Below are 16,246 nucleotides of genomic sequence, written 5' to 3'. Positions count from 1 at the left end.
GGTTGAAATAATGAAAAATATATATTTATATATTGTATATTGATTATGTATAACTATTATCTATATATTAATTACATTTTATTATATAATAATTGTAATTTTATGATTAAAAGAAAAATAAAAGTTATCACATAGCGCTAAAATGTTTATTTTGCAAACAGTTTAATTAATACAATGCTGAAATAATGCAAAATATATATTTGTAGTGTTGATGGATCACCGCCGTAAGTTCCCAAGCCCTATTATCGCATATGCAATAAACATTTCATTAGAAGAAAAAAATCGGACGAGGTATTGAGTCTTATCTGCTTGCCAACAATATTTCCTTCAATTTACAATCCTCGAAAAGTTAGTGTAGTTTTTTTTCCTGCAATTTTATTTGATGGGTGATGGAATCAATTTATGTCTTTATAATAATGTCTATTGTAAGTCTTTAGTTTGACCAAAAATAATAAAAAAATGAGTAAATTTATTTATTATTTACTTATTCTATTGTTAAAATATTTTTATCATTATTATATTGTTTTTATTAAGAACTATTCCGAGATTATGACATAAGCTTTGAGGCACTTAACTTTAAAAATGTTTTCTTGCATGCATTTCTTTATTTAATTAATCATTATGCTTAATTATGCTTTAAGTACGTTGAAGTAAATTTAATAATTTCAATAAACATTCGGCGTTCACATTATTACTGTATCTTGTTTATTATTATTTATAACAACTATTTAATATCTTTTTCTTTAACAAACATATAAAACCCATGAAAACCACACACTGATAGCCGCCATTAGTTCATATTTATTACGGCGCTGCATGGGCGCTGCAGTCACGCACATAGCGAATAGCGTTCCAAAATTTATTTCCATCCCTCGATATTTTTCTTGTACTCTATGGCCTTGATTGCGTTGCTTGCTTGTTGCTCTGCTTGGTCTTGTCATTCGTTGAGGAGCGTTGGAGATCGTTGAAGTTGAAAGATTATCTAATAACAGATAATCACAGTGAATAAATTAAATTTGTAAAAAAGAAAAGTATTAAAAAGTTAACGAATTTTTGGGTCATTTTGATTAAAATCTGTGCTATTTAAATATACAGAAGAATACAAGCAATGTGAGTAAGAAACCGTTACTGAAGCTTTCGTTGTACTAATTGCTTGAAATCATAATAATATACTATTTTTAGGTCAAAAAATTTAGATTTGCGTTCCAAATACAAACAAAATACATTAGCCGGAACTGAAGCGTCTGATAGACGCAAAGAAAACGTAAGCAAACTTCGAGATCGGCGGGCAAAAGCTTTTGCGAGTAACAGAAAAATACCCCAGCAATCCCCAAACGTTAGTGAGACAGAAAATATTAAGCCGAAAAAATTGCCTTGGGGTGAAAGGTACAAAATTTGGAAAAAAGAGAAAGATGAGCAAAGAAAAATAGAACAAGAGAAAAAAATGAAATCCAGGCCTGCTTTCAAACCGGCTGGTGTTGCTAGTACGAGAACTATAAATCCTTTAAGACCTATAAATAAAACCAGTGTAAACGCCAAAGCTACACTAAGTTCTAATGCTCGCAAACCTATTGAGGCAGAAAAAACGATAAAATGTAAAGATACAGCTTTATTGAGTACTGCGAACAGAAAATCAGCAGCACTTGCTGATAAAATGAAAACCAAATTAAACATGAATGCTTTTAAAGCTGGATGCAATTCTAATAACTTGAATAAAACAAGTAACCCTCTACCTAAAATCAACACCGCTACAAAGAGCAAGTTAGATAATAGAAATGTTTCCAGCCTGACTAAAGCAAGTAATAATACAGCACCCAATAAAGCTAGGCTAAGCAAAAACATATCACCCAAAATAAGTCAAAATAAGTTAAATGCTTTGCAAACTAAAACAAAATCAAGATTAAATGAAAATGATATTTGCTCTCATAAGGCTAAAGTCAGAACTTCACTTATAAAGCAAGGTATGAACATAAACAAATTGACCTTTATAGTTTTCATATAAAACAATTCTGATTAATTTACAATATTTTGGATTTATTATTTAGTAGGCCATGTGAATTTGTTCAATATTTTTGTTAATTTTTGAAACACTTCAATAATTAATTTTCATTATGGTCATTTCAGAAACACCACAAAAAAATATTGTACAACATTCTACTCCGACTCGAATACGCATTGTTAATGAGCATAATAGCTCACTCTTAATTACTCCTTCAAATCGAGTGCTGAGATCAAGAAGGAAATTAAATTGTGATAATGGCAATCAAGTAAGTGTTCCTTTTAAAAAATCTTATTTTATTTATAATGTTATAGTTCTGTATGTTCAAATATTTCAGAATTCAAGCCAGTTAAAAGCTGAAACTGTGGAGATTGCAGAAATTGAACGTATGTATGAGATAAGAAATGTTTATGTTCAACTAGTATAAATGTCATTTATATATAAATTTTATTATTGTTGATTTAGCCGTAGAATCCAAAACACCGGAGAATAAACGGGAAGAAGCACCTGTGTATGTAAGCCCTTTTGTCACTGTTTCTCGTGGTAAGCAAAGTATGAAAAATGAGAAACTACGAAGAAGTTCAGTGCTTCCTTATGCTGAAAATGACAGCCCTGATCATCGTTCCGCACAAGCTAAATATTACAGGTGAATTATCCTTATACTTATAAAAGGATTATTAAATGATGATTCTTGACAAATTCTGTTATGGTAATGCAGAATATATATATATATATATATATATATATATATATTTTATATTTTATATTTTATATATATATATATATATATATACATATATTTTATATATATATGTGGGAGTTGTAATGATTATAATATATTAAATTATAAACTCCCAACATATAAAAATATATCAAATTTATTGACTATAAAAATATTTCGATATGAAAAATATACATGACAAGTACAATTGTTTTTTTACAAAAATGACCAGCCTGCTTTATCCCCACATATATATATATATATATATATATATATATATATATATATATATATATATATATATATATATATATACTAGATGATCCGACAGATGTTGTCCTGTACCCACGTATGCATTTTTTTAATATCCTATACTAATATTTACCATTTACCTAAAAATAATAATTGCATGTACATCAATATAAACAAAGTTAAATGTAGAACTGCTTTAAATAAAATTATTGATGAAAGAGTCTCAATTCCTGCACTATATTGGAAATTGAAGTCCTTTAAACGGCATAACAAATTCAGAAAAAATTAATATACAGTATCCGCGGTAAAAGTACAATATTACCTTGGATTTTTCCACCAAAAATAATTGCTCCTATGCTTATAATTTTTATAATCTCGTATCATATTTTAACTGGTGTTTCGTAATCATATATAAATTACATTTTTCTTAGTAATAATTTAACACATTATTACCAGGGACGCTCCTGGGGTTCTATGTGCCCTCTTGCCATTTTTTTAGCGCCCTTCCCCTATTATTTTACCTGTTTTTTTTAATAGTTATTATTAAAATTATTACCATTAATTAATAATTGGCTTTTAAAACATTTTATTTACTTATTTTGGACATTTTATGCAATTTATTCTATTGAGCGATTTATTAATAAATGTAACACTGGTAGTTCATGTTGGATTAAATTAATTTGATTTTTTATTATTTAAGATATCCAAAATTGAATCTGAAACTTCACCTCATTGATATCGTAAGGGCCGAATTGTATGTGCTCATTTTTACTTTCCCATTTGTTGTTTTAATGTGAAATTTTAGCGTATTTTAAAAATATTGTGCAAAGATTAGTAAAAGATGCTAAGAAATTATATATTTCTCAAATTATATTATAGAAAATGTGAATTAAGTGAATTAATTTGTCAAATCCAGTTCATATGTGTATCATTCAATCTGCCATACATATGCTGCATTTTATATTATTTTAATTTGTGGCACAACTCAGCTGCTTTATGGCAATAATAATTTAGACGTTTCATTTTTCTTATTTATAATCATGAATGCATTATACATATTTTAATATTGTCTAAGCTCATAAGTAAATGGAAATTTTTGGCAGATTACAGTTTTCATTTGCTTTCAATGCCAAACAATGTCTCAAATATTTCCAATGTTAAACAATGACATTTCGTTTTTTTGTCAATTTTTTCCAATTATTTCTACAATATTACTATATTTTTATAATCACATACATCCTAAAAAAATCCCTTAACAAACTTCAGAAAGATTTATCAAAATCCGAATAATTGTTTGGGAGGATTATCCTTTCATACATCATTACAGAAGAATTTTATGTATAAGATATATATATATATATATATATATATATATATATATATATTTTAATATGTTCTAATCCATATTATTTACTCAGAGATGTTGTTAAGAATGAAACATCCAGACTCATGAAAATCCACGATTCCTGGCATCAATACAAAACTGAAAACGAATCAAATTTAACAGAAGAAGCTTGTGATCACATTGATGTGGCATTGGGCCAAACAAAATTACTAACCACAAATAAATTTGAGCAATTTCGAGAGCTGATAAATGATTTTAGTAATGATGCAAATGGTAAAGATGGCCAAAAAATATTAGCGAGTGATCTAAATGCTTTTTGGGACATGATCTTCATACAGGTGAGCTAGTAAAGTACATATAGCTAGTGATGTTTGATATAAACTGAACTTTAACTTTTTAATATAGGTGAATAATATAAATAAAAGATTTGATCGATTAGAAAAATTGAAGAACAATAACTGGGAACATGTATTAACTCCAAGGGAAATTAAAACTAAAGTTATCAAGAAAAAAGAACTACCTGTAAAAAAACTTCCACAAACATCTTCCAAATTGAGAGATCATATAAAAGGTAGCTTTTTTATACAAGCTTATTATTTAAAATGTGTCTATTTAACCAATTTTATATATTAAATTTGTATACATTTTCAGCTGCTCGGAAAAAGCTCCCAGCCAAAAAGTCTCCTCAAGTAAGACCAGCAAACAAAAGTATGTTATCCAAAGTACTGAAAGCGAATACGGAACGCCTCAATACATCTGCGTCTTATGTAAGTATATTGTTGCAGTATAAGCATGCTGTATAAATTAATAATATAATCTTCATTAAATCTTTCAGTTGAATCAGAGTGCTTCAGCAGGAAAGGGCATATTGAAAAATTCTGCACACAACAAATCATTAAATTCATCAAAATCTGTTTTATTTAGGCGATCAGATTGTAATGAAATTATTGATTTTGATTCCACATTGCCCACTGAAAATATACGCCCCCTTCATAATAGCTCGAAAAAAATTAGGCCAAGTATAGATCTTATATCTTGGGACTCACCTGAAGGTACTTTATTAAATATGTTTTGAATTGTGCGATTTTTTATAAAATCGTTTTATAATTTTTAGGGGGTGAAATGATTTCCAATACCAGCACTCCCAATCAGCCATCAAGGAGGCTGACAAAACGTGGAATTTTAACTTAAACATAATGGAGTAATTTTTTAGAAATTATTTTTATATGCAATTGTATGTGTTGTTTTATATAGCTTTAATATTTATATATGCTATTTATAGCTGAGTTTTATATTATTATATTGCCTTTGCAATATGTTAGTAATTTTAATTTTAGGTTTTTATGAGTAACACTCAAATATATTAAGAGTTTTTAAGTGAGTTTTAATAATACTTACATTAATTCAGTATTTAATAAGTTTTTTGTAATTTTGTTCCTTATTAAAATTGTTATAAATTAATTGTATGAATGTTTTTTAGTACTATAAGTAGTCATTTTGTGATGCAAAATCATTTAGTGGTATTATGAAACAAATAAGATTTTTTTTATGAATAAATCTCTTGGAAGTAAAGTTAAATTGTATTAATTAAAATTTATATTAAAACAATGAAAAACTACCATTTGCGGGATTCTGTGAGAATGCCAGTTTAAACAATTAATGTCAGCTAAGAAATTATGGCAGCAGCATTTCTACGGTCTATTTCTCGATCAGGATTGATTTTTGGTTGGTTTTGTTTCACCCTGCCTTGTGTATATTGAGCATTGTTAATATTTAAATGAATAAATTGAGTGAAGTTTTGTTTATACAAAAAAGTGATATCTGATTTTAATGTAAATTAATTTCATATTGTGTTTTTATTTTAATGCAAATTAGATATAGTACAAAAATTTGCAGCACACCAATTATAAGTTTTATTGTTTAGTTCAATATAAATTAATTAAATGATTATAATAATTAAATTTATTAGTTAAGTCATTCAATTAAACAAAATTACAAATTTTGTATTTGAAAGTTTAAATATCCTTCATATAACCGTTTTAGCACCATTGGTATAGTAAGTCAGCTTACTTCCGCTTACTTCACTTCTGTGCGATAACCACCACATTATTATAATGTCTAGGATAACCACAATTAAAACATGTGAGCTCGTAATTTGTAAAATATCCTTTATAAAATGTGAAATATTCTATAATATTTATTTATTAATCTAATAATCAATTGTGCTGTTAGAAAAATGATTTTTATCAAAGGTGATTTTGAGTCAATTTTATTATTACGGTTTGCAAAAAGTGTTCTTCATTTGACAGTTCAATGTATACATTAGGTAAGTGTTTTATACAAATGACATTAACAATTTTGTTTATTAATATTTTAAAGTAATTTTTTGCTAGTCTTACAATGAAAATTACCATGTATATTAATTACATATAAACATTTGTTACTATTATTTACAAATCGGAGCCGGTAACTGAACCTTTTCAAAAATTATAGGTTTCATGGGTTTCATATATTAGTATTATGGCTCTATGGTAACTAGATATGCTTACAAATTAATATATTATTGATATCTTTTTGATAGTTTATGCAGCAAAATGCCACTCAGACCTAGTTTTAGTTGAGATTTGTACTACGATGCAACTTTACATATTTATCTATGCCGACTTGCTTGTTGATATCGGAACGCATACAACGTTGATGCCGGTATGCATACAACGACAGATTTCTGTTCACATACGCGACGGCCAATCACAATCGACCCGTATAGAAATGATATCATCGACAGCGAATGACGAATCTTTGGCACTCGACTCTTATCTTATCTTATCTGTCGTAACGCACTTCCGTTGCATTTGTACGGATTTACACCCTAGTCGCGCCTAAAGATGTTACTTCAAAGTTTTACTTAAAAAATTATTCGGTGGAAACAAAAATTAACTAGTGGTGTATGGCATCGTGCCTTAAGGCAAATTGCTGGAACTTCCCGTACCGTAGTGAAATATTCGAGAAATTTAAAACGTTTCCAAATATATTATTACAAATAGTGTAACTTTCATTATTTTTGCTATCTTGTTATATCTAAGCAAATCAAATGTAAATCATAAATCAATTTATCTCCAGAACATTAACAATCGTCATTTCATTTCGAATTCAATTTCAAAAAAGTAGTTATTTACACAAAATTGAAAAAGTGCTCCTTATAGTCACAGTCTAAACGCATTTGCAAATAATTCTGTGCGACATTTTCACTTATACTGTGCTCGGTGGCGGCATTTTTACATTTTTCAATGAAAACTCACAAAATTGAAAAAGTGCTCCAAAACAGTCTAAACGCACTTGGGTAAACATTTGTACCAGAGTGGCGCTTAGACTGTGCTTAGCCTGGGTAATTTTTTGAATTTTTAATCCAAAATTACAAAAATATTTTATGGAAAATAAAAAAATATGTAATATATTTTTATCCTCAAAAGCAATTGTTTTGTCAGAACAATACAAGCAAAAAGTTTTTTAGATCATGCAAATCTCACATATAGCTCTGTATCTTCGAAATGGCGGGACCTGTCTTTGCCAAAAACTAATCACCTCCCTCTCCTAGTCGTTACAAATCGAATGTTTTTTGATCATTCAAATAGGATACTCCGTTCTCTCAAAAATTCGATTTGTATTTTCTGCACTCTTTGTTCCGTATCTCCGTAACGGCTGGACCTGCTTTTGCCAAAAACGAATCAGCATATCTCTCTCTCAATAGGGATCGAATGTTTTTTAAACCATTCAAATCAGTTGATCCGTGCGCCCGAAAACGTAGTCGAAAAATTGTATCCATACATACATATACACACACATCATTTTTTTCTGAGGTATGCCAAAATGTTCAGAAACCTTCAAAACGTGGAAAAATGTAAAAATTTTCAATTTCGATTTTTGGACGATTACAATAACTTACCCTACGGGAAGTTAAAAATATAAAAACTCTATGTTTAATAATTGAGTGAAAAATGAAAAATTACAAAAAGTGAAACGTACTTAGAATTTGCTTATCCTAGTGTTAAAAAATGAAAAAACTGTAGTAAGTACTTTTTCCTTAAGAAAAATACTAACGTATACAAGTAAATGCAAGCATAAAAACATTTCATATCATCGTCGTATATTTTTAAAAACTTGAATATTGAATTCTGGTATAAATTAATAAAGTAAGTTTTACTCTTAATCTGTCTACATCCCTCGGTCCCAAATATGATTAACTTCCTGTAGGGCAAGTTATAGTAATCGCAAAAATATCGAAAATGAAAATTTTCATTTATCTTTACGTTTCAAAGTTTTATGAACATTTTGGCATACCATACCATAGAAAAAATGGATGTATGTGTGTGTGTGTGTTCGGATACAAATTTTTGTCGACGATTTCGGGAACACGGATCAACCGACTTGAATAATTCAAAAAGCATTCGATTCGTATTGATAAGGAGACGTGCTGATTAGTTTTTGGCGAAGGCAGGTCTAGCCGTTCCGAAGATACGAGGCAAAAAGTGCCAAAAATGGTAACTCAGTTTTTAAGAGAACGGAGCGGCCGTTTTTAATAATTCAAAAATCATTTTACTTGTATTGACAAGATGAAGAATTGATCAAATTTTCATAAAGGCAGGTCTAGCGGTTTCGGAGATCTAATGATAAAAGTAAAAAAAAATGCCATTTGGCGGTCAAAAATGATCATTAGACATAAGCAAATCAAGTTATCAGATATTTTATAGAGATTTTAACAATAAGTATACATTTTTTTTACATTTCTATGGGTTCCGTACCAATGTTTTTCCGCTAGACGGCGGCGCGGCACTTACGCGCTTTGACATTTCGTCTCTATGCAGTTCAAGCAGTACGATTGCTTTGAAAAAAAGTTCAGAATTTTCAAAATAAATCAAAATGAAGAGAAAGTAATTTTTTGTCAAATTTATAGTTTCTCAACAATCTAATTTTTTCGAAGTAAAATTTTTTTCAGCAATGTTAATCGTTTCTAAAAAATAATAATTTTTGGTACTGGAAGTTCCAGCAATTTGCTTTAAGGCACGATGCCATGCGCCCCACTAGTTATTTCCCAAATGAGAAAATGTTCTCGATCCCTGTCGTGAGTAACGGGTGCGGCTGTGTGTTAGTGTTATAAACAGGTATTCTCGAGAAAAGGTTTTATTGTAAAAAATAAGTAAAAAAAATGCGACCGCGCCAGACCTTCTGGCATCAGTCGAAGAGATGAGCAAGGGAACGGTTTTAAAAACTCCTCCATCTGGGTCATTCCCTACGATAAGGGATAAGGGCTAAGAGATAAGAGATAAGATACATAGTTGACAATTGAATTATTGTAAGGGGTTGAAAAATGAGGACGACAAGAAAAAAATATTATAATAATAGACGGTTACTGATAATGGACTGATATCATTTCTTTACGTAATTAACTTCCCGAAGGAGAAGTTTATGTTTTCATCAAAAAATCCGATTAGCTAATTTTATGATTTCTCGACGTTTCAAGCCATTCTGAATCGAATGAGACCAAATTTGGAAAAAGTATGTGTGTGTGTATGTGAACAGATTTTTTGTCGTAAATCGACGTTTTCTCAAAAACGGGTGGACCGATTTCAAAAATTTAAAAGCCATTCGATGTATCTCGATGAGGACTTGTGTTTATCAATTTTGCGCGACGCTCAGCCAAGCCATTTCTTTGTAAATCGCAGAAAAGTGAAAAAAATTCGTCCACGTTTTAGCCCGCATTTCTGAATTGATTTTAAAAATTCAAAAACCGTTTGAAAGATATTGTTTCGGAATCGACCTGATTAGTTTTTGGTAAAAATCGGCCGGGCCGTTTTCTTGTAATAAAGTATTAAAATTTTTTTTTCGACGATTTTTATGTTTTTTTTTTGACGGTAGATAGATACCATAGTCTTATAGATTATATTAAAATATTACGGCCCTACGACAAGTCATTTAATTTTAAAAATTCATTGCAAAAATTAGTATTGTTTTTTGGCATTTGTCAAAATTAGACCTTTCATCGGCGTTTGCTCAAAAACGCATGAACCGATTTCAGATATTTAAAAGCCATTTGATGTATCTCAGTGAGGACTATCGTTTGTCAGTTTGTGCGACGATCTGCCGAGCCGTTTCTTTGTAATTTGGCAAAAAGTGTTAAACTTTTCGTCCACATTTAAGCTCACGCTACCGAATCGATTTTAAAAAATCAAAAACTATTCGAAAGATATTAAGTGGGAATGATACTGATTAGTTTTAGGTGAAAATCTACCGGCAAGTTTTTTTGTAATTAACTGTTGAAAAAAAATTTAAGCCGATTTTTATGGAACTTTCTTTGGCGGTATATATAATGGTCTTATAGAACTTACTGAAATATTACGGCATTACGACGAGTAGCTTTTATTTTAAAAATTCATCAAAGTTTAAGAAACTGAGTAGTTTTTTTGACATTTGTTAAAATTAAAATTAGACGATTTACTTGGTATACGACAGAGTACTTGGTCTTAATAAATATACTAAACTATTAAAGTCCTACGAAAACTGGTTCAATTATAAAAATAATTGATTTTTGAAAATTTGCGTTTAGAAAATACTGAGTTAACGTGTTTGTTCATTTTCAATTATGTGTAATAAATCCACTCGGAATACTTTCAATCACTAATAAATTAATTTATTTTTTATTGATTAAGTCGATTACACATATCGGGAAGTTCATGTAACTTGCCTGGCATAATACCAATACCAACTATTTAAAACAATTTTTGTGGGAATATCGATTGTGTCGTCTTTCTAGTTCATTTTTCAAAAATAATTTCCGAAATCAATATCGATTGTCTGCTAAGATGTTAATCTCGAAAATGTTTCGATTGCATGCATAAATAACGTAGCAATAATTTAAATCTGGTTTTAAAATGTATCTGTATTTTCTTAAGTGTTAAATTATTCCCGGCTAAACTCAGGAACGTATAACAAATCACAAATCGCAAAATTAAAAATGATTCGGTTGACTTGAGACGCATAAAAAACACACACACATACACAAATGCACGTGATAAAAAAACGATTATGAAAATCGACCTTTTATCCTGAGGCGACAAATGCATCTTCATAAGAGTCGAACACAGGACCGAACTTAATAGGATAATAGGGGGAATTTTATTTTAAGGATAAGAATAATTGGGTTTTAATTGAATTTTTAGTCCAAATGTAAAATACTTTTTGTTACTGGATAGTAGGCAGTTTAGATATTCATCAGCAAAAAAAATTGAAGTTGAATTGAATTGCGATTGAAGTCAAACTGTTTTGCTATCCTACGATATGGCACTTATTTTTCAAAAAAATTCGAAAAATATATAGTAACCACGAATAATACAGATTATTTCAATAAACTTACGTTTCTTACACGGCACAGATTTTTCATTTGTTTTATTATTTTCACTATATGTGGGGACATACTCACGCGATACGACGACCAATCACAATCCGTTTAGACCAGTATAGAAATGATATCATCGAGAGCGAATGACGAATCATTGGCACTCCACTCGAGCGTAACGTTCTTCCGTTGCATTTTCACAGATTTATACCCTTGTAGCGTCTAAAAAGTATTTCTTCAAATTTTTTTTATTCATTGCATAGTTTTCATTAAAAGATGAGAGTCCGCGGGTAAAAGGGTCTATCACTGATATCTCATATCAAGTAACGTTAAGAATTTTTTAACAACAATATTTGAAAGTAGAGGGCAAAAGATGTATAACCAGCCACCACCTTGATTTTTACGACGTCGCTATCAGGAGATAAACTACAATGTTTGAAAATTCATAACAAAAGTATTTTCTTTCATTGCTAGTTCGGTTGTGAGCACTGTTTTTTAGTTTATGAGACCTGAATATATATAATTGTTTTATAAGATGATTTGCTAATTTTAAGTTAGATTCAACAGTTTCTTTTTTACTTAACTGAATAAGCTTACATGTGGATGGGGTTAAATGGATCATATGAGCCTTTACCCTGGCAAAAATGTAAATAAAAAAAAAAAGTAAACTAGTGGTGTATGGCATCCTGCCTTGATGCAAATTGCAAGAACTTTCCGTACTAAATTAAAATTTTGAAAATCTGAATTATTTTCGATATTCAAAAAAAATTTTTTTTGGAAATAAAAAATATGAAACTAAAAAAAAATTCTTTTTCCAAAACAATAGTTTCTATACAAATAAAAAGTTTTTTGAATCATTCAAATCGGATGCTTATTTCCCTCAAAATATGTTATTTTTTGCACATTTTACTCCGTATCTCCGAAACGGTTAGATCTGCCTCTGCTAAAAACTAATAGCCATTTCTCCCAATCATTACTAATTGAATGTTTTTTAATTCATTCAAATCGGATGCTCCGTTCTCTCAAAAACTCGATTTCTATTTTCTGCGCTCTTTGCTCCGTATCTCCGTAACGGCTGGACCTGCTTTTGCCAAAAACTAATCAGCACATCTTCTCATTAATAGGAATCAAATGTTTTTTGAATCATTCAAATCGGTTGATTCGTATGCCCGAAAACGTGGACGAAAAATTGTATCCATACATACATACACACACACACACACACACATCCATCTTTTCTGAAGTATGCCAAAATGTTCAGAAACCTTCAAAACGTCGAGAAATGTAAAAAAATTCAATTCCGATTTTCGGCCCATTACAATAACTTACCCTACGGGAAGTTAAAAATGAGTACTAATTTTGTTACAATTTTGTTAGGTTCCGTACCAAGATTGTTAATTTTTAAAGTTTACTTACATGGTTCAACATTTTCCGGAAAAAAATTGTTTCTAAATTTTCAAAAATATACAAAGTTTTATACTTAAAATATGAATTTTAAATTTACAATTCAGTTTAAAAATGTATATATATCAAGTACATTATTCTAATCGTAAGAAATATATCCTCAGATGGATTCATTCGGGGCACCTCTTGCTAATGTATACTTTCTCAAGTGATTTGAGCGATGAGATCGTCACTGTATATTTCATGAACGCTAAAATATATAATGATTATAATTATCCATTTGAAAATAATAAAACAATTGTTCTTAATCATTGATCAATATTTATTGATTACTGAATTTTTTTCCTCAATCATTTAATTCTGGTACGCAAAGTTCCGGCAATTTGCCTTAAGGCACGATGCCATGCCCCGCTAGTTCTTATTTCGGGCCTGTCGCGTTGCACGTACCTGGTAAGAAAGAAGGCTTGGTTTCATTTTGAGGTTACGTACAAAAGAACGAATAAGCCAACAATAACTAAAGGAATTTTCGAGGGGGATGAGATTCCTCGAGGGGCGAGGAGGGGCACGTGTTAAAAGAACAAGATGCTCAGGTGTTACTCGATGGACAGGACAGGACAGTACGGTCCATTGTGTGTGAACACCGATTCATATACACACACCCACACACACGAACATACACAAACACACATTTATACATATTTATAACCTAATGTTTCTAATCTGGTCAATCGACTAAATAATAATTTAATCCAGGTAATTGAGTCACGTGACATTAAGTCGTACTATTTGTGACGCCTCATGTTAAATTAACAAAGAAGATGACCTAAGATTGCATGTCAAAACGCTTGGGAAACTAGTGGGGTGCATGGCATCGCGCCTTAAGGCAAATTGCTGGAGCTACCAAAATGTTTTTTTTTGAAAAGATTAACATTTTTGAAAAAAATTTACTTCGAAAAACTTGAATTTACTTTTTTGAAATAAAAAAGGCTTTTCAAAAAAGTTTTTTTTTATTTTGAAATATTTTGGAAATTCTGAACTTTTTTCAAAGCAATCGTACTGCTTTAACTGCATAAAGACGAAATATCAAAGCGCGTAAGCGCCGCGTCGCCGTCTAACGGATAAACATTGGTACGGAACCCACAGGACTGTAAACAAAATTTATACTTATTGTTAAAATCTCTATAAAATATCTGATAATTTGACGTCCCTATGTCTAATGATCATTTTTCACCTCAAAATGGCATTTTTTTACTTTTTTTACTAGATCTTCGAAACCGCTAGACCTGCCTTACCAAAAATTCAATCAGTTCTTCATCTTGTCAATACAAGTAAAATGTTTTTTGAATTATTAAAATCAAACGCTCCGTTCTCTTAAAAACTGAGTTACTGTTTTTGGCACTTTTTGCCCTGTATCTTCGAAACGACTAGACCTGCCTTTACTAAAAACTAATCAGCAAGTCTTCTTATCAATATGAATCGAATGTTTTTTGAATATTTGAAATAGGTTGAACAGTGTTCCCGAAATCGTCGACGAAAATTTGTATCCGCACACACACACACGCATACACACACATATACACACATACACATTCATACATCCATTTCTTCTAATTGTAAGGTATGACAAAATGTTCAGAAAACTCTGAAACGTAAAGATATATAAACATTTTCATTTTCGATTTTTTGCGATTACTATAACTTGCCCTATGGGAAGTTGATAAAGATTCTCTAAAATGTTTTTTTTTATTTGATGTCTTAAAGGCCCGCGGGTAAAAACGTCCACCACCGATATATGGAAAACAAGTGAAGTTAGAAATTTTTTAATAATATTTGAAAGTAGAGGGAAAACGTTGTGTACCGCCTTGATTCTTACGAAGTTGCTATCGGGTGATAAACGGCAATGTTTGAAAATCCATACAAAATTGTTTTCTTTCGTTGTTAGTTTTTTTGGTCGTGAGCACTGTTGTTTAGTTTACGAGACTTTACTATAACTTTTAGGTATACGTTACTTAATTGTTTTATAAAATGTATTGCTAATTTTAAGTTAAATACAACAGTTCTTTTATATAGCCTGGGGTGGGGTAAAAATGACCAATTGAACTTTTACCCTGGCAAACGCGTAAACAATAAAAAATAATAAATTAAGTTAACAAAAGTAATTTTACAAGAAATAAGTTAAATAAATACTTATTTTAACTATGCTGATGATTATTTCTGACAAAATACCAGATCAAGGTTGTTTACACTGTTATGTGTACATATGAAATTTATATTTTGCATTGGTTGAATAATGTAGCTATTATTTCGTAAAATCATTTCAAAAATAAAATAAAACATTGGACCTGTTTTTTTCCTGGGATAAAAATCACCAGATGACAATTTAAAAAAAAAAACTTATTTCTACATTGATGAATTAGCAGGGAGTTTACTGAACATAGTCAGATAGTTGTTTGTTTGATATATTGGTTTGGTTTTCGCAATATAATTGCTCAACTTCAAATTGGACCTTTATACCCCATATTTATTTCATAAAAACTCTAGATTTTTCAATAAATTGATATATATTTCTTTTCCGAAGAATTAATCCAATAAATAAAAATTAATTGCTGGTTGCTAGTATATGCTTAATTACGACGTTTCGGAATTAAGATACGTTTTATCATCAAGTTTTTTCTTATAAAAACAATTTTTTTTATGAAATAGCAATGTTGATAATAATCAATGCAGAATAATAATAGATGTGAGCATTGCTCTATATATATTTTTTCCAAGTAAGTTTTACACCAATTTTTATATACTTTGCGAAATTTTTTTAACCAAGGAGTTTTATTAAAGGTTTTAAAGGAATATTTTTCATTGATCTATATGTGTCTTTGCCACAAACACATTGGTGACTGCGAGGAAAACCATTTAAAATCCATTTAATTAAAAGTAAATTGGATCGGATATGGATTTAAAATGCATAAAATGAAGAATATATTCTCAAAATGATTTACACTTAAGTGACATCCAGATTATGCAACGAGAGGCAGCGAAACATATCCAGAAACTTATTATTAACTTCCGAAATTGAAAATTTTTGCATATCTATACGTTTCAGAGGTTTCTGAACATTTTGGCATACTTTAGAAAAAA

General features: G+C 30.0%; 2 protein-coding genes across 2 annotated transcripts in view; both read left to right on the top strand.

Moving 5' to 3' along the window:
* Positions 1-939: 939 nt before the first annotated feature.
* LOC113376467 (disks large-associated protein 5) lies at positions 940-5,566 on the top strand. Its single transcript, XM_026616395.1, has 10 exons — positions 940-1,110; positions 1,183-1,961; positions 2,125-2,267; positions 2,337-2,385; positions 2,465-2,645; positions 4,391-4,655; positions 4,723-4,888; positions 4,969-5,084; positions 5,153-5,369; positions 5,432-5,566. Coding segments are annotated over exons 1-10 (1,995 nt in total). The 5' UTR covers positions 940-1,108; the 3' UTR covers positions 5,509-5,566.
* A 909-nt stretch (positions 5,567-6,475) lies between these two features.
* LOC113377958 (SPARC-related modular calcium-binding protein 1-like) overlaps positions 6,476-16,246 on the top strand; it is a 116,996-nt gene continuing 107,225 nt past the window's right edge. The window contains exon 1 of the mRNA XM_026618430.1: positions 6,476-6,643. The gene's annotated coding sequence lies outside the window, so the exon portion shown is untranslated. The remainder of the gene's footprint in view (positions 6,644-16,246) is intronic.

The sequence above is a fragment of the Ctenocephalides felis genome, unplaced genomic scaffold (genome assembly GCF_003426905.1).
Source record: "Ctenocephalides felis isolate EL2017-DRISC unplaced genomic scaffold, ASM342690v1 CF-g0.4_SCAFFOLD_00845, whole genome shotgun sequence".
Classification (NCBI taxonomy): Eukaryota; Metazoa; Arthropoda; class Insecta; order Siphonaptera; family Pulicidae; genus Ctenocephalides; species Ctenocephalides felis.
Note: the sequence above shows the minus strand (reverse complement) of the source record. Positions and strands in the feature narration are given on the sequence as shown.